This window comes from Hypanus sabinus, chromosome 16 (assembly GCF_030144855.1).
Source record: "Hypanus sabinus isolate sHypSab1 chromosome 16, sHypSab1.hap1, whole genome shotgun sequence".
NCBI classification, from domain to species: domain Eukaryota; kingdom Metazoa; phylum Chordata; class Chondrichthyes; order Myliobatiformes; family Dasyatidae; genus Hypanus; species Hypanus sabinus.
Window position 1 is genome coordinate 2,551,330 of NC_082721.1, and position 24,888 is coordinate 2,576,217.

At 41.4% G+C, this 24,888-nt stretch overlaps 1 protein-coding gene across 12 annotated transcripts in view; it reads right to left on the reverse strand.

Moving 5' to 3' along the window:
- The window catches only part of gatad2ab (GATA zinc finger domain containing 2Ab), a 219,232-nt gene that overhangs the window by 79,717 nt on the left and 114,627 nt on the right, over positions 1 to 24,888 (reverse strand). For 8 of the 12 annotated variants that reach the window (XM_059990978.1, XM_059990979.1, XM_059990973.1 and 5 more), the window contains one exon: positions 24,203 to 24,259. The exons of the other annotated variants lie outside the window; for them this stretch is intronic. In XM_059990978.1, the coding sequence (XP_059846961.1) occupies positions 24,203 to 24,259 (57 nt within the window). The remainder of the gene's footprint in view (positions 1 to 24,202; positions 24,260 to 24,888) is intronic. 12 annotated transcript variants of the gene reach the window in all.

Sequence of the window (24,888 nt, forward strand, 5' to 3'; positions counted from 1 at the left end):
TTGAGCTACATGGAGGTCTCAAACAACTCCAAAGAGGGGATCCCTGAGTGGGTTACTGACAGGTAGATGCCACTGATGCCCAGAAATAGATACAGTACTCCAGTCCAGCTTTGTGACCCTTCGTAGGTCTTTGTTGGCCATAGATGTTGTGTCCTAGCTGTCAAGCGCAAGCCAGGGCAGCACGATACGGAGAGCAAGCTGTTGCCATGTACCAGGATTCCCCCTCTCCATGCAGCTGATGAATCCAAAGAAACTGATAGTTTGGCACCATTGGCATTGCAGGAGTTGCCAGTCAGTGTGGAACTCAATGTAGGACTTGCCTTAGGGACTCCCATTCCAGGTTTTTCCTCACGGTCTACTCTTCCCTATGAGTGAGTATAGCTGCAAGACAGTGGAGGTTTGAGAACAGTTTTTCTTCTCATAGATGAGCTGCCAACCATAGCCGCTGAGCCCCATCTGCCCAAAGCGACTGGTTTAAAGGCACTAGTAACCTGCCTCTGCCCCTTCTCCTGTTCTGCTGGGCTTAGTAATGAAGCCGTACATGAAGCCAAGGAGCTGGACTTGGCTGTCAGTGGTTATTTGAGACACACACCATTGGGAGTATTTAACAGGTAGTGGAGCTCATCCCTGCTATCTTTCCCCATGTCCCATGGGCGCCACAGTCGCACAGTGGCTAGTGCAATGCTATTACAGTTCAGGGCGGAGTCTGGAGTTCAACCCTGCATTCTGTGTGAGGAGTCTCTATGTCCTCCCCATGGAATGTGTGGGTTTTCGCTGGGTGCTCCAGTTTTCTCCCACAGTCCAAAGACATACTGAGTAGGTTAACTGGTCATTGTAAATTGTCCTGTGATTAGGTTAGGGTTAAATCAGGGTTGTTGAGATGGCACGTCTCGATGGAACAGAAGGGCTTATTCTGCCTTGTATTGCTAAATGATAAATAAGCCAATGTTTTACAGAGGTTCGAAAACACGTTGTTCTTTTTATTCTGCATCTCTGCCTATAAGCTCCACGCAGTACACTTGCTTCCAAGTGCTTGCTCAATTTCTCATTGTCCCTTTCAAGATTTGTCTGCATGTATATTCTAGTTCTGTTTCTACAATCAGAAATGTTCAATATTATTTTTACTTGACCTACTCTACTAACGATGCACTTTTCTGTTTTAAAATTCACTTGCTCATTATCCCTTCATTCATCTGCACTCCCTGGGAGTTTCCCTCAATCCATTAATCAGTGTCCAAGCCTCACACTCTACTGCACATTCTGAACTGAGCAAGGACACAGTGGTTGTGGTCACTGGATTCTGTGCTGGAGGCCATTCCTCCCATCGCTTCTGCCCTCTAATTTTCACTTGGCAGGAGATAAGCTGGATTGCGCAAAATACTGTGGACTGTTCTTGCAGAAACATGGCCCAGGGCAACATCAATCTACACACCGTGTCATTCAGACACATGGGCTATATTATTACTTGTTGAACATTTTTTGTAACTATACCTTTCTCCTATCATAATTATGTGTTATATGTGCTGTGTGTGACAGTTGGTTGTGTGCTCTGCATCTTGGTCCCAGATGAACACTGATTTGTTTGGCTGTATTCATGTTGATGGCAATTAAACTTGAATGGCAATTAAACTTGAACTTGAACTCTAGAGTAGAGTTTAAAAATGTTGCTCTTATGCTTTAGAGATGTCTTAGAATTCACAGCCTGAAAAGATTTCTTGAGTGGATGATGAGGGAAAATAATTGTAAAGGGAAAAATAATTGTAAGGAGAAAAAGGCAAGAATGGCATGATTTCCCCAGAGAGGAAACCGCCTTTAAGAATCAAATTAACTCCTTCCATAAATCCAGAGATCAGCCATGATTTAACAGATGGAACTCTGGGAGCTGAAGGGTCATTCTCTGGTTACTGATGATCTTCTATCCGCACTGAACCATTTGTCAAATGCACATTGAAACACCCAGTGAAATACATCATTTGTGTTAATGATCAATACAGTCCAAATATGCGCTGGGGGCAGCCTATGCTTGTGGCGCCGAAGTAGCATGCCCACAATTTGCCAACTCTTACCAACTTGTACACTTTTGGAATGTGGGAGGAATCAGTATGCACTGCTACAATCAGGGTATACCAACATGAGCTCTTGGAAATACCGAACTGTAAGGCAAGCCAGAAAATTAACTCATTGTTAAGATATTTTAATAAATAAAAGGGGAATTTTGTTAAGAGAAATATTTAAGTAACACCTCCCCGGGGGAAAAATGCTGTAAAGTGATGCTACCTACTGTACTCCCTCCTGCCCCGTATTCATAGCATTTTATTCTGAAATTCTTTAAGACTCTAAAATTTTTCTGGAATGCCCCCCATCATCAAGTCTTCAGTTTAATATTAAATAAATGTGAACACCAGGCAATTCCTTCAGTGCCCATCAAAGTGGTATTTTTGTGGCATTGCTCAGAACTTCCTGTTCGTCTTTGGCCAGGTTTAATGGTGCCAGCCAGTACTCAGTGTAAACCTGTGGAGCAGGCTGAGGTGGGGCTCTACGTGACCACCTGCCCTCATGACCAAGTGCGGATCCTAGCATGGAGCTAAGTTCCAGATGTGAGCAGAAAGTAAATGTTTTGCAAGAGTGGAGCACAAGGGCACTTAAAGCTAAAGCCAAATCAAATCACAAATGACACAACTGATTAGTGTTGTATCTTACACAAAAAGAAGTATTTTTGGTCACTGGATATTCATCTAAAGACAGTATCCTAGAACCAATTTACTTCACAGCTCACCATAGTCCCCTTATTTCTTATTATTGTGAATACTCATTCTCTTGACCACCAACACAGTGGCCACAACGTATACAATCTACTGATACATGGCAGCATCTCACAAGACATCTTTACACTTCTGTCCCATCTGAAAAGGCACAGGCAGCAGGTGCATGGAAACTCCTTTCTCATTACTACCATCAAGGAGGTGGTACAGGTGTCTGACGGCCCAAACTCAATGTTTTAGGAACAGTTTCTTCCTATCCATCACAATTCTGAATGGACAATGAATCTATGAACACTACCTCACTAGTTTTGCTCTCTTTTTCAACTACTTAATTTTAAACAGTATATATTTCTGATTGTAAGTTACAGTATATTTTATGTACAGCACTGTTCTGTTGCCACACACTAAATTTTACGATACAGGTCAGTGATAATAAACCCGACGTGATGGAGCTTACTGCCACCCTCTCCTCAATAGCACGGCTGACACCTTCAACAAATCAACAAGATGGTGTGCACTACACACCAGTTCTCAGAATAACTAGGGATGGCCCAGTCACTAACACCCAAAGCCAATAAATAAATTGAAGAGCCTGAGAAACTAAAGAACAGGATCATTCTCTTTTACTCTGGGTGCAACATGAAATCTTCCACAGAGAGCAGAAGAGAAAATAGTCACCACAGAAGAGAAAGTCTTGCATAGAGGTTAGCGTGACATTATTACAGCTCAAGGCGTTTCAGAGTTTGGTGATCAATTCTGCCGCCGTCTGTGAGGAGTCTATATATCCTCCCATGATCACATGGGTTTCCTTCCACAGTCCAAAGAGGTACCAATTGGTAGGCTAATTGGACATTGCAAATTGTCCTGTGGTTAAATAGGTGAGATGCTGGGTGCTGCGGCCTGTTGGGCCAGAAAGGCCTGTTCTGCGTTGTATCGCTAAATAAATAAATAAATAACTGTAAATTGGTGTGTGGTATGGAGTGGGGAGAGAGGTGAGCGGGGGGGGGGGATGTGGGGCAGTGGGAAAAGAATGGGGGAAATTTCAAAAGCTCAGTGATATATTAGATTTGACAGCATTTTGCTCCAGCAGCCAACCTGCTGCAAGGATTCTTTCACCCTGAGCAACAATATATTTTGAATAGATCTGGAATAATTCTCAGTCACACTGTCCTGTCTGCTGCCACTGGTTTTTTTTTCTGTGGCATGGACAGTCATGAAAGCACATGGCTGGCTGGAGTGTTCCTGCCTGAACAGCAAAGTTCAGCAAGTTGTTTAAGCAGCACGCCACAGAATGGAGCTTGATACACTGAGGTAGATGTAAATATTCAGAAGGGCAACAGTGGAATTAAATACAGGTGTCGCACCAACTTCAATCCTTGTATAAGATGATGAGGTTTTGATAGAGTGGACAGCCAGAACCTTTTTCCCACAATGGTAATGGCTAGTACGAGAGAGCTTAACTTTAAATTGACTGGAGCTCAGTAAAGGGAGTGAAGTCAGAAGTAGTTTTTTGTGTTAACACAGAGGAAGGTAGAAGTATTATTTTTTTTAAAACAGAGTGGAGGGAGCGTGAAACACACTGCCAGGGTGGTGGTGGAGACAGGTTCATTAGAGACATTTAAGAGACTCTTTGACAGTCACAAAGATGATAGAAAATAGAGGGGTGTGTGGAAGGGAAAAGTTAGATTGATCTTGGAATGGGACTTAAACTCAGCATTTAACATGATCATCCCTCAGAGGCTGGTGGGTACTGTCCTTGATGGACTCAAAACCCCCTATCTGTAACTGGATCTTGCTCTTTTGGAAGGGAAGACCTTAGTCAGTCCAAGTCGGCAGCAACTTCTCAAACTGCATCACACTGAGCACTGGTGTCCCCCAGGGCTGAATTATGACTGCACTGCTAGATCCAGTTCAAATTGCATCGTTCTTTGATGATATTACAGTGACTGGCCTCATCAGAAACAATGAGTTGGCATAGAGGAAGTAGGGAGGTTTGTCAAATGGTGCAAGAACAACTTGACAACTTGAGTTTCAATATGGACAAGACAAAAGAGATCATTGTGAACTTCAGGAAGGCATAGGTTGAACACTCTTCATTGCATGTCAATGGCTTAGCTGTGGGACAGTGAAGAGGACGAAGTTCCTTGATATGCACATAATGAATGATCTAACCAAGATTCACAACTCCTCTTCACTAGTCAAGAATGTACAGCAGCATCTACACTTTGAGGTGATCAAGGCATGCAAGGCTCCCTGCCCCCATTCTAACAACCTTCTGGAGGAAAAACATTGACAGTGTCCTGTCTGGTTGCATCACTGAGTGGTATGGAAGCTGCAAGCCCCTACAGAGGACAATAAAAAGTGCCAAGAGGATCACTGGGGTCTCTGTTCCCATTATTTGTAACATTTACTAGAAGCATTACAGACAAAGGACCTGAAAAATTGTTGAGCATTCTTAACACCCATCCTACAATCTCTTTGATCCACAACTGTCAGGAAGGAAGTACAGAAGCATCAGGACTAGGACCAATCGGACTGGGAAACAGCTTCTTCCATCAAGCTGTGACACTGAAGGCTGATATATACTTCTGTGTAGTAGCCTATGCCGTAACCTTCGTAAGTGGCCTGTGCCATTGTGAACATTTATACTTGTGCATTGGTGTGTCTGTGCCGCTCTGTAATTCACCGCCAAAATGCTAGTTGGCTGTGCGGTTTCTATGCCACTGTGTAGTTTCTTCCTGTACTTCACACAATGGCGACTGAGCGCATCGTGTTGGAGTTGGAGCTAATAAATGCTGAACAAGGGTTACTTTTATTGAAATTACTGCAACGCAGAAAAGAGAGAAGACTTCGGAGGAGATGGTATGTACAACCAGTGAACGGATTGAGGCAGGAGGGTGAATTTTCTGTGCTTGTCCGGCCACTGAGAGACATGGATGAGGAAATGCATTTCAAATATTTTTGGATATCGGCCGGTAGACTTGACGATTTGGTTCATCATCTCCAACCATTTATTTTGCATCAGTGTATGCACAGTATGCCTATAGACAGGAGGAAATACGATGCTATCAAGTGGATCAATCACAGTTGTTGCGGTCTCTGTTGCCACGACGTGCAGTTACATTTTTGGAGAGGTGTGCGTCCAGGCTATGGTGTAGGGTACAGCGTAGGTTACGTGGCTAAGCCGTACCTACAACGTTCATTTGATTCAGAAGTATAAATCAGCCTTAATGAATACCGTCACCACTGAGGTCTTGTCACTAAGACAGTGAGTTGTTTACTGTTTACCTGTGCTGTGTACTTCAATGCATTTTGAATTATATTTGTAATATTTTGTTTTATGTGCTATGTGTGATATGTATTATGGGTGCACCATGGTCCAGGGAAATGTTTCATTTGGTTGTATACATGTACAGTCAGAAAATAATAAACTGAACTTGATAGATTGACATAACATCATAAACTGATGGGCCTGTGCTGTGCTGTAGTGTTCTGTGATCTTGGTCTATTGGCTGATGAATGGAATGGCCAATCATAGACAACTTCCTCATGCAAGCACCTTGACTGGTGCCTGGAGGTCTGGTGGTTGGAGACCTGCGTGTGAATGTGAGTGGCTGGGAAGTAGGAAAGGAGCTTGTTTTGATTTGTTGTTGTTTCTTGTGATGTTCCGCGGAATTTTGTGATGCCAGAATGTGTAGCGACACTAGTAGGCTATCTTAGCATTAGCCTAGGTGTGTTGGTTGTTAACACAAATGACATATTTCACTGTGGTTCAATACACCTGCTAAATCTGAATCCTTAACTGCAGTCCACAGCCACCTACTTCGCCCAGCCTTGCTAACACTTGTGACTGACTGGATCCTCTCCCTGTACTTAGATGACAGCAGCTCTCTGCTATTTATTAAAGCCAAAACTCACTGGTAAAACCCTCCCACCAGTGAGCACATCTATACAGCGTACTGTTGCAAGACAGCATCATTAAGAACCCCCACCACTCAGGTCATGCTCTCTTCTTGTAGCTGCCATCCAAAAAGGAGGTACAGGGACCTCAGGACCCACAGCACCAGTTTCAGAAACAGTCATTACCCCTCAACCATCAGGCTCTTGAACCAGAGATCATTTCCCACAACCCAAGGACACACTTTCAAGGACTCTTCATCTCATGTTCTTGATACATATTGCTTATTTATCTATTACTATTTACTTTGTTCCTTTCCTTTTGTATTTGCACAGCTTGTTGTCTTTTGCACATTGGTTGTTTGGCCATCCTATTGGGTGCAGTCTTTCATTGATTCTATTGTGTTTCTTGTATTTACTGTGAATGCCAGTGAAAATGAATCTCAGGGTTGTACATGGTGACATATATGTACTTTGATAATAAATTCACTTTGAACTTTGAATCTCTACACAATCTCACAAAATGAATGACAAGTTTGATCACAGATGGTTGCCATTCAAACATGGTGAGAGTCTTTACAAGTGTTCCTTGCGGAAAGCTTGTACTTGGTCATGTATTTAGTCACGTGGACCATAGAAAATAAATTTTAAAAAAACAGAAAATGCTGGAAACACTCAGCAGGTTGGATAACATCTGTGCAAAGAGAAACAGGTTTAATGTTTTAGTTCCAAGGCTTTCAAGTTTGTTTTATTTTGCACAGAAATCTGACCTGCTGACTGTCTCCACCACTTGCTGTTTCTATTTCAGTTTTTAAAAAAACAAAGAAAAGTTTAATCTCTTGGGGGAATTAAAAGAATGGCATTTACTTAACCAGTCCCAGTTACCACCTCTAAAACATCTCAAATCTTCACATACAATGGATCAGGTTGCACAAAACGTGGGGCAAATTTGTTGACCAGAAGACACAGGAGCAGAGTTCATGCCATTCACTCCATCAAGTCTGCTCTACCATTCCATCATGGCTATTTTCCTCAAACCCATTCTCCTGCCTTTTCCCTGTAACCTTTGATGCCTTAACTAATCAAGAACCTATCAAAGTTACCCATTAACCACATTGTGGATAGCACACCCTGCCAAAGATCAACATAAGTAAACTAGCAAGAGAACAGGAAACTGAGTGACAGGATTGCACACAGTGGCAGGAAAGCTGGATGAGCTCCATGTTGAGCATTGATAAAGAAGGGTATATGGTGAGTGAGTGAGGCCCTCCGTTGTTCAGGGTTAACCATGCATGCTGTTCTACATATGCAAGCCAGGACAGTACGATATGGAGAACAAGCTGTTGCCCATGCAGCAGGATCCCCCTTTCCATGCAGTTAGTGAATCCAAAGGAACAGTAGAGGCTAATACGGTTTGGCACCAGCGGCATTAAACGTTAAACTCAACATAGGACTGCCTTAGAGACTCCAGCTCCGGATTTTCCCTCGTGGTTTACTCCCAAAGCCTTCCCCAAGAGTGGGTATAGCCACAAGGCAGCAAAGGTTCGAGATAAGTTTTCCTTCTTCTAGATGAACTGCCAACCATGGCTAATGAGCTGAATCTGCCTGAAGCAACTGATTTTAAGGCACCAGTAACTCGCCTTTGCCCCTTCTCCTGTCATCAGAAACAGCTCCGCTGAGCTTAACCACACATGGAGACTGAAATGGAGAACAAACATCAGTTTATGTCAGTGCGCTCATGTGTTGAAACACTTAGTAAATAAACCCCTGTCCGATTACCACGATTAACCCAGACAATGATCCTCAGTTACAAGAGCTGAGCCACAACTGGTCTGTTTTAACACACTTCCACTCCAGAGCAGTTGGGGCTAAACTACAGTCTCACCTAGGGTTCTGCACAGTTTACAAACACATAGTACATGAAGATGTACAGAAAGAAGCGATTCAAACCTTTCTAAAATCACAAGGGGGGGGGGTGGGAAGGGGATGACGATCCTTCCTGTAGTCTCTACATACAGAGGTGTCCGAGCCTAACTGTTTTGAGGTCAATATTGGGTCATCGGTGCAATTCAAGCCCAGGGAAGCAGTGCTGCTTTGTTCGGCAGTTCCAGTGTGAAAGTTGTTGGATCCCACAGGCCATTTGAAGCTTTTGGGATACTGCCACGTTGGCAGTCAGACTCGTCAATGAACGTAATGGGACTGGAATCTAAGCAGACACAAATCACTCACATACACCAATATTTGTCAAGTACTTCAGCTCATAATTTAAAAAAAATTATTCTATAATATGCAGGCTGTCGTAGACTTTGGTGGGGGGGGGGGAAGGAGGAAGAAACATAATGAGTAGGTGATGTAGTACAATACAGGCCTACAAATCCATCATGGTTCATTCTCTTTAATGGAGATCCACTTATTGTGTGAGAGAAATCCACCCTAGTTTAGTGCAATTCACTCACAAAATCTAAACAATGCTAACATTTAAAATATTTTCATGGCTGTCACTACTCGAGGATCATGAGCCTCACACACAAATTCTCTCACCATATTAGAACTTCTGCAGTCCACAATCTGCAGATAAATTTTAAACATCTTATTGGAATTAATACAGCGACAGCTCATCGCTGTCAGTAAGGAATGGAGTAACCCAGAGGCTGAAACATGGGGGGTGGGGAGAGGAGAATTCACCATGAATATAGGAAACCAGACAACAGTAAGGGGGTCAGAATGGATTCTATGAAGCTAATAATTATGTGACTAGAATAAGTAATAGAATAATTGGCAGGGGAGTGGCAAATGGAGTGAATGGAGTCAATGGATGGTAAAAAAGTAAAGATAGCGTGCAGTCAGACTGTCAGGAAGGGTAGGCAGGTGATGGAACATAGTCGCAGCTAATAGGGTGAGTATCAGTACACCAGGGATGCAAAATCAAAAAGGGTAACAAATACAGTACTCAAGGTATTGTATCTCAATGCACAGAGTATAAGAAATAAGGTGGGTGATCTTGTTGCAATATTACAGATTGTTGGATATGATGTTGTGGCCATCACTGAATTGTGGCTGAAGGAAGTTTGTAGTTGGGAGCTGAATGTCCAAGGCGACACACGTTGCATCGGAGGGATAGGAAGGTAGGCAAAAGGGGAGGCGTGGCTGTACTGGTAAAAAAAATGACATCAAATCAGTAGAAAGATATGACATAGGATCAGAAGATGTTGAATCCTTGTGGGCTGAGTTAAGAAACTGTAAGGGTAAAAGGACCCTGCTGTCAGTTATATACAGGCCTCCCAATAGTGGCTAGGAGCTGGACCACAGGTTATAACAGGAAATAGAAAAGGTGTGTCAGAAGTGTTATGATAGTCATGACAGGTCGATTGGGAAAATCAGGTTGGTAATGAATCTCAAATGAGTTAGTTTGTTGAATGCCAAAGAGATGGCTTTTTAGATCAGTTTGTTGTTGAGCCTACTAGGGGTTCAGCTATACTGGATTGGGTGTTGTGTAATGAATCGGAGTCGACTAGGGAGCTTAAGGTAAAAGAACCCTTAGGAACCAGTGATCACAATATGACTGAATTCAACTTGAAATCTGATAGGGAGAAAATAAAGTCTGACATAGCAGTATTTCAGTGGAATAAGGGAAATTACATTGGTATGAGAACAGAGTTGGTCAAAGTAACTTCGAAGGATCTGCTGCCAGGAATGTCAACAGAGCAGCAATGGTGTGCGTTTCTGGGAAAAATGAGGAAGGTGCAGGACACATGTATTCTAAAAGTGAAGAAACAGTCAAATGGCAAAATAGTACAACCATGACTGACAAGGGACTTCAAAGCTATTGTAAAAGCAAAAGGGATACAGTCCCTTTTATCTGCGAGTTTCACATGCGCGATTAAACCAACCACGAATCGAGAAAACCTGGAAGTGCTCTTCCAGCACTTGTTGTTTGAGCATTACAGACTTTTTTCTTATCATTATCCCCTAAACAATGCAGTATAACAACTATTTTACATAGCATTTACATTGTATTAGGCACTATAAGTAATCTAGAGATGATTTGAAGTATATGGAAGGATGTGTGCAGGTTACTGTGGATCGGGATCAACAAAAAGATCGGAAGTTCTCTTACTATGCAAGTTGGAACAGGTACATCCGGTATTATTTAGCGTCAGTTAGTTCAACATTTGTCTTAGTATATATTTTACCTTTCTATGCATATAAGACACTTAAGAATGTATGTTTCAGTGCCAGGCTCGGGAAGTTCCTGAGTTCAATCCAGTGACAGACCACTTCCGAGCGCACTCATCATTCGTGCCTGGTTGACATGAAGGATCAAAAACCCCAAACCCCAAAACCCAATAATTAAACCACTGCATTGCTTAGTAATAATTGTAGCTTTCATCAGGGCAGGGCCTTTTGCACTTCATCCTTCAAAATTGTTCCGATCATTGACCGACTGTAGCCTAACGCTTTTCCAATGACCGATGGTATTTCACCTCTTTCTGATCGCTTTATTATTTCCACTTTATTTTCAATTGTGATCGTGATTATTTTTGTGAACATTAACACTGCGGATTCAGAGCTCCGCCACCAGGTCATAATGTCCACTGCACTGAGACAGGTTAAATAAGGTCTGGGGTTCTGCTGGGTTCTAAGGTCCACCGCATTGAGACAGGTTAAATAAGGGACTTGAGCATTCGCGTTTTTTGGTACCCGCGAGGGGTCCCGGAATCAATCCCTCACAGATAAGAAGGGCCGACTGTACAACAAAGAAAAATTAGTAGGAAGATAGAGGATTGGGAAGTTTTTAAAAACATACATAGAGCAACTAAAACAATCAATGGAAGGGAAAAGATGAAATATGAAAGCAAGATAGCAAATAATATCAAAGTGGAATTTTCAAGTATGTAAAAATAAAAGAGAGGTGAGAGTGGATATAGGACCACTAGAAAATGAGGCAGATAATAATGGGGGACAAGGAGATAGCTGATGAACTAGATGAGTATTTTGCATTAGTCTTCACTGTGGTAGACACTAGCCGTGTGCCAGATGTTGCAGTGTGTGAAGGAAGTGAAGTGGGTGCAGGTACTATTACAAGGGAAAGGTGCTCAAAAATTTGAAACTTCTGATGAACTTCACACTAGGATTCTGAAAGAGGCAGCGTTAGAGATTGTGGTGGCATCAGAAATGATCTTTCAAAAAATCATTGTACTCTGGCAGGTTGCCAGAGGACTGGAAAATTGCAAATATCACTCCTCTTTCTAAGAAAGGAGGAAGGTGGCAGAAAGGAAATTATAGACCAATTAACTTGACCTCAGTGGTTGGGAAGATGTTAGAGTTAATTGTTAAGGATGAGGTGATGGAGTATTTGGTGACACAGGACAAGGTAAGACAAAGTCAGCATGGTTTCCTTCAAAGAAACTCCTGCTTGATAAACCTGATGGAATTCTTTGAAGAGATTACAAGTAGGATTGATAAAGGATATGCAGTTGATGTTGTATATTTGGACTTTCAGAAGGCTTTTGATGAGGTGTCACACATGAGGCTGCTTACCAAGTTAAGAGCCCATGACATTACAGGCAAGTTACTAACATGGTTAGAACATTGGCTGATTGGAAGAAGGCAGCGAGTGGGAATAAAAGGATTCTTGTCCAGTTGGCTGCCAGTAACTGGTAGTGTTCTGCAGGGGTTGGTGTTGGGGACACTTCTTTTTATGCTGTATATAAATGATTTAGATGATGGAATGGATGGTTTTGTTGGCAAGCTTGCAGATGATATGAAGATTGGTGGAGGGTCAGGTAGTGTTGATGAAACAGTAGGATGCAAAAGAACATAGACAGATTAGGTGAATGGGCAAGAAAGTGGCAAATGAAATACAATGTTGGAAAATGCATGGTCATGAACTTTGGTAGTAGAAATAAATGTGCAGACTTTTTTCTAAATAGGGAGAAAATCCAAAAATTTGAGATGCAAAGGGACTTGGGAGTTCTTGTGTAGAACAGCCTGAAGGTTAACTTGCAGGTTGAGTCAGTGGTGAGGAAGGCAAATGCAATGTTAGTATTTATTTCAAGAGGTCTAGAATACAAGAGCAGGGATGTGATGCTGAGGCTTTATAAGGCATTGGTGAGGTCTCACCTTGAGTACTGTGTACAGTTTTGGGCCCCTCACCTTCCAAGAGATTCAGAGAGTCCAGAAGAAGTTCACAAGGATGATTCCAGGAATGAAAGTATTATCATACAAGGAACATTTGATGGCTCTGGGTCTGTACTCGCTGGAAATTAGAAGGATGAGGTGGATCTCACTAAAACTTTCAAATGTTGAAAGGACTAGACACAGCAGATGTGGAAAGGATGCTTCCCATGGTGGGAGAGTCTAGGACAAGATGGCACAACCTCAGGATAGAGGGGCAACCATTCAAAACAGAGATGCAGAGAAACTTCTTTAGCCAGAGGGTGGTGAATCTAAGCCAGAGATCAATAGGTTCGTGATTGGACATGGCATTAAAGGTTATGGGGAGAAGACCAGGAAATGGGGTTGAGGAGGAGGAAAAAAAAGATCAGCCATGATTGAATGGTGGAGCAGGCTCGATGGACCAAATGGCCTAATTCTGCTCCTATATCTTATGGTCTAAGCTTCTAAAATCAAAATTACTTCATCAGTCTTTTAATTTAAATCTGCACTTTGTCAATGATATAAATAGATTCAATGCTACAACCCCAACCATGTAATCCTGGCCCATGAAGGAAGCACGTAACCCAGCCAGTGAAGGAAGCACATAACCCCGGCCAGTGGAAGTACCAAGTAATCTGTCCCTTCTCCAGCCTGAACGGGCCCAAGTTGATGATGAAGATGATGATGAATGATCTTTATTGTCATTACACATAGATACAAGGAAACTTTGTTTGGCTTCCTCTCAGGCAAATAAATAAAGCGGTAGATAAAAACAAGACAGAAATAGAAAAAAAGTATTAAATAGATAAGTAGCAGAAAATAAGTTGCAGCAGCACCAGAATATCACAGTAATGCACAAAGTGCCATTAGTGCAAGTATTTGAGTCCATGTGTGTGCATGCCTGTGCTCACAGTTTCAGTCATTGTTCTGTGGAAGTGGTGTGATGGAGGCCACAGCTCTGGGGTAGAAGCTGTTCTGCCTTTCGACGGGCCCCCATGGATAAAATCAAAATGGCCTGGGAGCAGGATTTAAATATCTCCTTATCTGAGGAGAGCTGGGATTCAGTTCTCAAATCGGTTAACTCATCCTCTCTTTGTGCTTGCCATTGCCTTTTACAGTTTAAGATTGTTCATAGAGCCCATGTGTCTAAATCTAAACTATCTCGATTCTACCCTAGCATTAGTCCGCTCTGTGATAAATGCAAGAGGGGCGTGGCCTCTCTCATCCTTATGTACTGGTTCTGTCCTAGCTTGGAGAAATTGTGGAAAGATGTCTTCACTACGTTATTGTGTATTCTGAATCAGCACCTAGAACCAAACCCCTTAATTGCTCTGTTTGGTTTTTGGGGCGAGACAGATTTATGTCTGGGCCCGACCAAATGCCGAATATTATCCTTTGCCTCTCTCCTGGCTAGACGCTTGATCATCCTCAGATGGAGAGATGTTGCCCCGCCCACTCATGCTCAATGGCTTAACGACATCATGGCCTGTTTGGACCTCGAAAAAATTCTCAATTCGGATCTAAAGTTCCATAAGGTCTGGGGACCTTTTATCGAGTACTTTCATAACCTTCCTCTTGACTATTTTTTTTTCTTTTCGGTCCCTTGCTTTCAGCTCCTTTTTTTTTCTGGTAGAAGGCATTATTACCCTCTGTTGCTGAGTGTATTCACAGTCTGGGAGTTTGGCTGTCCTGACTTATACTCTCTATATTGTGTTGTGGTTGGTCTGGAGTTGCTGTTGTTTTTTTCTTGTGTTGTGGGGCTTGGGGAGGACACTAAGCTTACTTGTCTTTAATTCAGGTGCTTTTTTTTTGCTAAATTCTCTTCCTTTGTAGCATATTGTTATTGTATGCTTAATTTTGCACTGTTTTAATGTTCCTCATTGGGACTTGGGGTTTTTAATTTGTAAAATGTTTTGAAAAACTAATAAAAAAATATTTTAAAAAAAGCTGTTCTTCAGTCTATTTGTTCTGGCTTTTAGTGTCCTGAACCTTTTGCTGGACGGCAGTGGGTCAAACAGGATAAAAGGATAGGATTAGAGAGTGTGAGCCTGGGTGAGGGGGGAGGCGGCAGAAGTGGGAGGGAGGGTGGGTCAAGAAGAGATGCAGGTCTCTTCAATTAATTTATTAAGACCCGAGGATAGGCATAAACAGTGGATTTCAGTTAATTGGGACAGCTGTTTATTGGGGGTAGCTTTTAAAGAACAAAAACTAAATCAATAAAATAGCTGGGATTGTTTATTTGGGACACTATGCCACTTAATTGTGTCAGGAGACTGTTGCATTTGTGTGGCAGTTAGCCATTACACTGCACTTAGAGCAAACAGTTTTAAAATAATGTCAGTTGCATGTGTTCAAAAAGCAGTGATTTTTGTCACTGATAGCAAGAAATAAGCAGTAAGACAATTCAGATTCAGAACTGTTTTGCTCACATTCAGGCTTGGAGATGCCAGAAACGTCCATGACTGAAAATGAAATGACTTCACCACTTCAACAAGTTAAGACCTACGAAGAATTTAAAGGTATCAACAATCACCTTGAATGTTACAATGAAAAAGAAGATTTAGAGAATGCAATCGCCAAACACATTGTATGAAGTTAGTCCATTAACTCCACTGCACTGATTTAGCTCATAACAGTGCCTATAAAAAGTAATCAACCACCCCCCCTCCTGGAAGTTTTCATGTTTTATTGTTCTACAACTTAGAATCACAGTGGATTTAATTTGGCATTTTTGACACTGATCAACAAAAAACAGAAACAAACTGCTACAAATTGGTTTGAATTTATTACAACTATTAAACACAAAAGAATTGATTGCATAATTATTCACCCCCTTCAAGTAGTAGATGCACCTTTGTCAGCAAATACTGCCTTGAGTATGTGGATAAGTTGCTATCAGCTTTGTACATCTAAACAGTGCAAATTTTCTCCCATTCTTCTTTACAAAACTGCTCAAGATCTGTCAGATTGCATGGGGATCCTGAGTGAACAGCCCTTTTCAAGTCCAGCTATAAATCCTCAATTGGATTGAGATCTGGACTCTGACTAGGCCTCTCCAGGACATTAACTTTGTTGTTTTTTAAGCCATTTCTGTATAGCTTTGTCTTTATGCTTGGGGACATTGTCTTGCTAGAAAATAAATCTTCCAAGTTGCAGTTCTCTTGCAGACTGCATCAGGTTTTCCTTCAGGATCTCTCTGTATTTCACTGCATTCATTTTACCCTCTACCTTCACAAGCCTTCCAGGGCCTGCTGCAGTGAAGCATCCCAACTGCATGATGTAGCCACCACCATGCTTCACAGTATGGATAGTGTGTTCTGTGATGATGTGCAGTGTTTGGCTTATGCCAAGCATGGTGTTTAGTTTGAGGGCCAAAAATCTCAATTTTGGTTTCATCAGACCATAATATCTTCCAGCTGAGTTCAGAGTCTCCAACATGCCTTTTGGCAAACTCTAGCTGAGATTTCACGTGAGATTTTTTTTTTAAGAACAGTGGCTTTCTCTTTGCCATTCTCCCATAAAGCTGTGACTGGTGAAACACCTGGGCAACAGTTGTTGTATGTGCAGTCCTTCTCATCTCAGCCACCAAAGCTTGTAACTCCTTCAAGAGTTGTCATAGGTCTCTCGGTGGCCTCCCTCACTAGTCCCCTTCTTGCACGGTCACTCAGTTTTTGAGGATGGCCTGCTCTAGGCAGATTTACAGCTGTGCCATATTCTTTCCATTTCTTGATGATTGACTTAACTGTACTCCAAGGGATATTCAGTGACTTGGAAATTTTCTTATATCCATCTCCTGACTTGTGCTTTACAATAATCATTTTGCAGAGTTGCTTGGAGTGTTTGTCTGTCTTCACCTGGATTTCCAGATACAGGAGTAGTTTTACTACAATCAATGGAAGCACATTGACTGCACAACCAATTGGCTGCACCAGCGATGATTTGCTGTGTCACATTAAAGGGGGCGAATACTTATGCAATCAAATGGTCTGTGTTTTATATTTGTAATTAATTTAGATCACATTGTAAGGATCCGTTTTCACTTTGGGACAAATGTCTTTTTGACTGGTGTCAAAAACAAAACAAGTTAAATCCACAGTGATTCAATGTTGTAAAACAAAACATGTAAACTTCGGGGGGGAAGGGGACGTTTTTTTTATATAGGTAGTGTACAGTCAATCAAAACACAATAAATGAATTTCTCCATTGATAACTATTAGGAACTAAAACACAGTTTTACTGCACTGTAGCAGTATAGATATATTCTAATTTGTTCTGTATTTCATTTAAATTCATAATTTGAAACTGTAGTTTTTTAATACCTCTTTAGCTATTTCCATGAAACTTCAGCTAATTCAGGCAGCTGCTAAATTGAGCCAAAATGTTCTGACCTGGTGTTTCCCAATTAACTGGAATCCACTGTACTGTATTTGCCTCATGATGCTAAACTCAAATTTGCAAAATTCAAATTTGAATTTCTGAATGTGGTCCTGCATTTGACTGTGTCAATCATTCTCTACCCAATATTATTTTATTGTACTATAACTATAGCTGATTTATTATCCTTCTTAATCCCATTCTCCTACCTTCTCCCCATACCTTTGACAACCTTACTAATCAGGATCTTTTCAACCTCCACATTAAATATACCCACTTTAAAAATACCTTTAAAAGAAAAGAAATTCTCTGAATTCTTGAAGGTTAAGTGCCAACTTTATTGAATGTTTGAAAGAAATTGTGATTTGGAAAAAAATCTATTCCCACTGGATAGGAAATACATTTCTAGACAAGGGCTAGGTAATTGAGCAGACACCAGATTCAGAACCAATTGACTAGACATTGGTTTTCCTTTGTGGAAAAGTCCAAGCTTTTATCCTGCTTGCTTGTTAAAGTGCAACTGTAGTGACCAGACTACACAGTTCAGCTAAGCAGCATGTATGGAAGGAGTGGTATAGAACATCTCAGAGAACTTTCGCTCAAAACTCAGAACATGCAAAGTATTCCCAGTATTTTCCAGAATTTCACATTCACACCACCTTCCACTTTCCAGCAGCAGTAATAATGAAGCAAACACAGAAGTCTGGATTTTCTTTGACAAAGAGAACCAATGCTTGATCACTTGATCATTTTAAAAACAAGACTGGTGGCTTTGTGCTAACTAAAACAAAATACAGAATATAATGCAAAAGGCAGGTTCACTGGGTTAAGTGAATGACTAAAAGATGGAAAAGACTTCCTCCTTAAAGAAACGTGACATCTGAAAATCTACCTTACTCTCCAATATGCTTAAGTAAGCCAGTATCTACTACTCATGAAGGACAAGATTTTGAAAGATTCAAGATTGTTTAATGTCATTTTCAGTACATAAGTGCAAAGGAGAACAAAATAATTGTTACTGTTTCTGATGCAGCACAAAACACACAATAGAATAAAGAACACAATAATACATAATATAGCTTATATACATAGGTTGTATGTCCATAAAGTGACGATAGGCACTAGATAGGTATTAGTGTCTGTACATAGGTGACTCCGACAGGAAATGATAAAATAGTGGTGGTTGGGGTGTGGAGGGGAGGGTTAATGGGTGGAGGTATTGATCAGCCTTACTGCTTGGGGAAAGTTACTGTTTTTGAGTCTGGTGGTCCTGGAAATATTCACAATACCAAGGTTTGTTCCTCTTTAGTTTCAAAAATTAGAGATCCATCAAGTAATATTATGTCCATTCATTCTACATTTAGCCCATTAAGTAAACAGCCACACAACATGAACTCTGTTCAGCTCCAGCAGAATCTTATACTCTTCAATGGCACAAATTCGCAATCTTCAAGACTCCACTGGAGACATGCTAAGTTCAAGCTGAAGTTTATTGTCATCTGACTACATTTTTACAACTAAATGAAATAATACTCCTCCAGACCACAGTGTAATCACAGAGCACATGAAGAAAATATTACCCTATAAATAAAGAAGAAGAAAGCACATAACTCCCAGTGGAGTCATCCGGACGCCATTTTTTTTTAGCAGGCTTTCTTATTTTTACGAGGCCGAGTTGCTAGCTCAACACTCAACCCCAGCACGGATAGAAAGCGTGCAAGGGAGTTGGCTGGATTCGAACCTGGGAGCCTTCGCTCCAAAGTCCGGCACTGATGCCACTACGCCACCAGCTGGCTGACCCTATAAATAAGTTAATAAAATAATTCAAAATGTATACAGTAAAACACAGCACAAGCACAGCTCACTGTCCTAGTGACAAGACCCCAGAGGTGGCAGGGTATTCATTAGTCTCACAGCCCGAGGGATGCAACTGTTACCCAGTCTGGCAGTACTTGTCCTAACACTTTTGCATCTCCTTCCTGATGGTGGCGGGTCAATGAGATTGTGGGATGGATGGTAGGGATCCTCAACAATGCTTTGGGTCCTTCGCTTGCAACACTCTTGGTAAATGTGTAAATGTCACAAATGATTTGGGGGGGAACCTCGAACCTCTTGGCAGTTTTTACTGTTCTCAGTAGGGGCTTGTGGTCTGATACCTTGCAGCTACGCTACCATACCACACAATGATGCAGCTAGACAGGACACTCTCAATGGTGTTCCTGTAGAAAGTAGATAGAATGTGGGCAGGAAACCTCACACATTTCAATTTCCTCAAAGTGTAGACACTGTTGTGTCTTTTGACTAGTGAGGTGTTGTGGGTCCAAGTTAGGTTGGTATATGCATACCAAGGAACTTTGTACTCACTCTCTCTGTGGTGGAGCATTGATGTGCAACAGTGGCTGACCTCTGTTTTCTGAAGCTCACAATCATCTCTTTTGTCTTGTCCATGTTGGGACTTGGGTAGTTCAAACCACAGCCTGGGATTTCAACGAGGCTTGTTTGAAGAAAACCCTCCCCAATTATCATTAGCATATAACCTGCAGCACTGGAGCTCCCAACACACTAAACCACTGTATACTAAGATAAGGAATGTCCACCATTTCCTGACCACATTTTGGTAAATCTGATCATGTGGCTGTCCTCCTAACTGCACACAGACAGTGGCTAAAGAGCAAAACTCTCTAGGGGCACCTAAGAATGCATTCACAGATCCTTAAAATAGAGGTTCCCAACCTGGAGTCCACAGACCCATGGTTAATTGTAGGATTCCATGGCATAAAAAAGCTTGGGTACCTGAGTATGCATTCACAGATCCTTCAGAGAATAGTGGCACCTGAGTATCCGTTCAGATTCTTCCGAGAATAGCAACACCCGAGTATCCGATCATATATAGTTTAGAGAATAGGGCACCCAAGCATCTGTTCACAGATAGTTTAGAGAATGGGGCACCCGAGTATGCATTCACAGATCCTTTGCAGTAGAGGCTCCCAACCTGGAGTCCACAGATTCTATGGTTAAATGTAGGAGTCTGTGGCATAAAAAAGCTTGGGCACCTCAGTACGCATTCACAGATCCTCTAGAGAACAGGGGCACCTGAGTATACATTCATAGATCCTTTAAGGAACCAGCACCAGTTGATAAAGTAGTTAAAATGGCATATAGGATGTTTTTCTTTATTAGCTGGGACATGATTACGAGTACAGGGAGGTCTCAGCAGGAGGCAGGACTACATACAATGGTGGTTGGTGCACAGTTATTTTCGTTATCACATCATAGAAGAGATACAGTTGTATTGTGATGGGAACAATGGAGAGCAAATTCTTGAGGATGCTGCCAGAACTGCAAAACTACAACTGTGTGGAAAGGTATAGGATAAGCCAGGGTCATTTTGTTGGAGCAGATACTTCAAATACAGTTGTATAAAAATACGAGGGACCTGAAAAGATGAAATCGATAGGGCCTATACTCCTCAGCAGCAGAGTGCATTAGGTTAAACACCAGACATACTATAGATGCTGGAAATCCAGAGTAACACACACACAATGCCATGGGAACTTAGCAGGTCAGGCAGAGTCTTTGGGCCCACCTAGTACTACTGCTAACTATTGTCCTGGGGTCTCCTTAACAGCCCTTGATGGTTACAGATTTACAATTCAATTGCACTGGAAAGGACAAACAATTCCATCAACGTTTCTCAATGGCTTCACTGAGATTTGCTCTCCACAATTTGAAGAACAAGCTCAAACCTTCAGAAGTTCAAATTAGTCAACAAACTCAACCTCATCTGTTCAAATCATGCTTGATCCCCTTGCAAATTGAAGACATCTTTGGTTTCTTATCCTGACAACATGATTCTAAAAGAATTACCTCTGCCCTTTCTTTGTACAAAGTCACAGTCATGGGAAGGGATTTATTAGTTCTGATTGGCACTGCTGGTGATCTGTATGACTGTACTTGACCACTCAAGCATAATTCAAGACTACAACAGTCAAGGAGCATTGCCTTCCTTTTACACATTCATCTGGAATACTCTGAAATACTGTACCTTGATATCGCCTTGTGCTTCTTAAATCCTTTTACATTTTTATTTTCACAGCTCAACTCCACACTTATTTACCCCGGATGAAACATTTCCTGCTACTTATCAATTTATTGGGGCTTCCAATCCTGCTCAGGGTATGTTATCTAGTGAAAGCTTTCCAGCTTTCTTCCTTCATGTCCCTAACCTGCACACATGAATATAACCTGCTGCCAAAAGCACATTTCATTAATCACTGGGCTTTGGGCAGATTTCTAAATACTCCTCTGTAACCAGACTACTGAAGATGCAGCCTATATGGCATATATTATTATTGTTCAACCATTGGGCTCTTGAATCAAGGGATGACTTCACTCAACCCAACACTAAACTGCTCCCACGAACTCTGGAACCACTTTTGACAACTCTTCATCTCAAGCTCACAATAATTAATGCTTTATTTATTTACCTACCTAACTTTCTTTTTGTGTTTGTACAATTTGTTATATTTTACACACTGGTTGTCTGCCCACTTGATTCTTTTGTGGTTATTGGATTTACTGGGTATGCCCGCAAGAAAATGAATCTCAAGGGTTGCATATGGTGAATTTGATAATTAATTTATTTTGAACAAGTTGGTCTGATATGTTTCTTTACATTGGATGGTCATGTTCTGGAGTCTTACCACAATTCTACTGGGAATTTTAATAGATTTCACTTCAAAAATACACTTGGTTCAGAAATAAAATCCCCATAAATCCTTTGCTGACATTAGATAGAACAAACCAAAGGGTTCTTTGCTGTGTTATGAATTTCAGAAGCCCCTCACATCAGCCTCGCCAAGCTAACATATTCGTCCATCCCACTGGTCTCTGAAAGCACATCCAATGTTTCAATCTGTTTGCAGGGCCTGTGATAATCCTGTTTGTGAATGAGAGGCTCTTCTAGTCATTATGTGAAAGATCTGGACAAGGTGTAGACAGCCTATATAAAACAGGCTGTGTTCCTTTCAGTAATGAAGGTTACAGAAGAGCTGCAGGGAATGTACAGCATAGAATCAGCCCAACAGGTCCACCTGCTGTTTATGCATCATGAATCACCTCTGATGTCACCAATAAAACCTCCCAAACCTCTCTCATTAATGTGGCAGTTGCAGTTTTATTAATATTAGAGAAAAATATTTTGAGGTAGTTAACTGATTTCCAACAGTACAGGTTTCGTGTGTCAACCATACGATAAAATACTTAACCTCACACGGCAGTCTCTTGCCATAGAAATGAAAATTCACAGCTCAAAAGCAAGACTAACAGATGAAACAAAATTTAGCCAATTCTCTCAGTAAAGCAGTGAAGGAGCAGCGAATAGTCAGAGGTGCCAGCATTTCGATGAGATGCTCTTTCAGATGTTACACTTAGTCCAGGAGTGTCTGTATGTACAGTTAATGACAGAAAATGATAAAGTACTAATGGTTGGGGGTGTGGAGGGGTGTGCTTGGGGAAAGTAACTGTTTCTGAGTCTGATCGTCCTGCAGTGGATGCTATATAGCCTCTTCCCTTATGGGCTTGGGACAGACAGTCCACAAGCAAGGTGGGTGGGATCCTTTATAATGTTACTGGCCCTTTTCTGGCACCTTTCTGTACAGTGGCATGCAAAAGTTGGGCACCACTGGTCAAAATTTCTGTTACTGTGAATAGTTAAGTGAATAGAAGATGAACTGATCTCCAAAAGTCATAAAGTTAAAGATGAAACATTCTTTTCAACATTTTAAGCAAGATTAGTGCATTATTTATGCAAAAGTTTGGGCATCCCAACAGATTTGAGCTCTCAGATAACTTTCACCTAGTCCTCAGACCTTAATTAGCTTGTTAGGGCTATGGCTTGTTCACAGCCATTGTTAGGAAAGGCCAGGTGATGCAAATTTCAAAGCTTTATAAATACCCTGACTCCTCAAACCTTGTCCCAACAATCAGCAGCCATGGGCTCCTCTAAGCAGCTGCCTAGCACTCTGAAAATTAAAATAAATGATGCCCACAAAGCAGAAGTCTATAAGAAGATAGCAAAGTGTTTTCAGGTAGCTGTTTCCTCAGTTTGTAACGTAATTAAGAAATGGCAGTTAACAGGAACGGTGGAGGTCAAGTTGAGGTCTGGAAGATCAAGAAAACTTTCCGAGAGAACTGCCCGTAGGACTGCTAGAAAGGCAAATCAAAACCCCCATTTGACTGCAAAAGACCTTCAGGAAGATTTAGCAGACTCTGGAGTGGTGGTGCACTGTCCTACGGTGCAGCGACACTTGTGCAAATATGATCTTCATGGAAGAGTCATCAGAAGAAAACCTTTCCTGCGTCCTCACCACAAAATCCAGTGTCAGAAGTTTGCAAAGGAACATCTAAACAAGCCTGATGCATTTTGGAAACAAGTCCTGTGGACTGATGAAGTTAAAATAGAACTTTTTGGCTGCAATGAGCAAAGGTATGTTTGGAGAAAAAAGGGTGCAGAATTTCATGAAAAGAACACCTCTCCAACTGTTAAGCAGGGGGTGGAGTGATCTTACTTTGGGCTTGTGTTACAGCCAGTAGCATAGGGAGCATTTCACTGGTAGGGGGAAGAATGAATTCAATTAAATACCAGCAAATCTTGGAAACAAACATCACACCGTCTGTAAAAATGCTGAAGATGAAAAGAGGATGGCTTCTACAACAGAATAATGATCCTAAACGCACCTCAAAATCCACAATGGACCACCTCGAGGCACAAGCTGAAAGTTTTGCCATGGCCCTCACAGTCCCCTGACCCAAACATCATTGAAAATCTGTGGATAGACGTCAAAAGAGCAGTGCAAGCAAGACGACCCAAGAATTTCACAGAACTAGAAGTCTTAGCAAAGAAGAATGGGCAAAAATCCCCCAAACAAGAATTGAAAGACTCCAAGCTGGCTACAGAAAGCGTTTACAAGCTGTGATACTTGCCAAACAGGGTGCTACTAAGTACTGACCATGCAGGGTGCCCAAACTTTTGCTTCAGGCCCTTTTCCTTTTTTGTTATTTTGAAACTGTAAAAGATGGAAATAAAAAAAGTAATCTTGCTTAAAATATAAAGAAAAGTGTCATCTTTAACTTTATGCCTTTTGGAAATCAGGTCATCTTTTACTCACTTAGCTATTCACATTAACAGAAATTTTGACCAGGAGTGCTCAAAATTTAGCATGCCACTATATATGTCCTTGATGAAGGTAGGCTGGTGCCAGTGTTGCGTTGGGTAGTTCTGACTGCCTGTTGTAGATAGGGTAGTCAAAACTTCTAGGGCTTCTTGTTACACATTGTCAATTATCAAACACAAAAACACTACCTGGTTATTACGAGACAAGTTTGCAGTACACAAACTGAGGTTGATGTACTGGGCTTCCCAGGCTACAGAAATCTGGTTTATCTTACCACACATTTTAAAGCATTTTTCAATGCAACCAAATAAAAAAATGTTTCATGATATTCATTAATTACTGGATACAACATATATTCCATCAGGTTCATTACTGGGATCGTTAGGGTAGCTATTCAGTGAAATGAAAATATGCAGTCATATGGATAACTATAAAAATAAGCTAAAGTTTCTGACTTGACGAAGAACCAACTCAGGAGCAATTTTTAGTAACGTAATTCAGGCACTGTCTGTATCAACTGT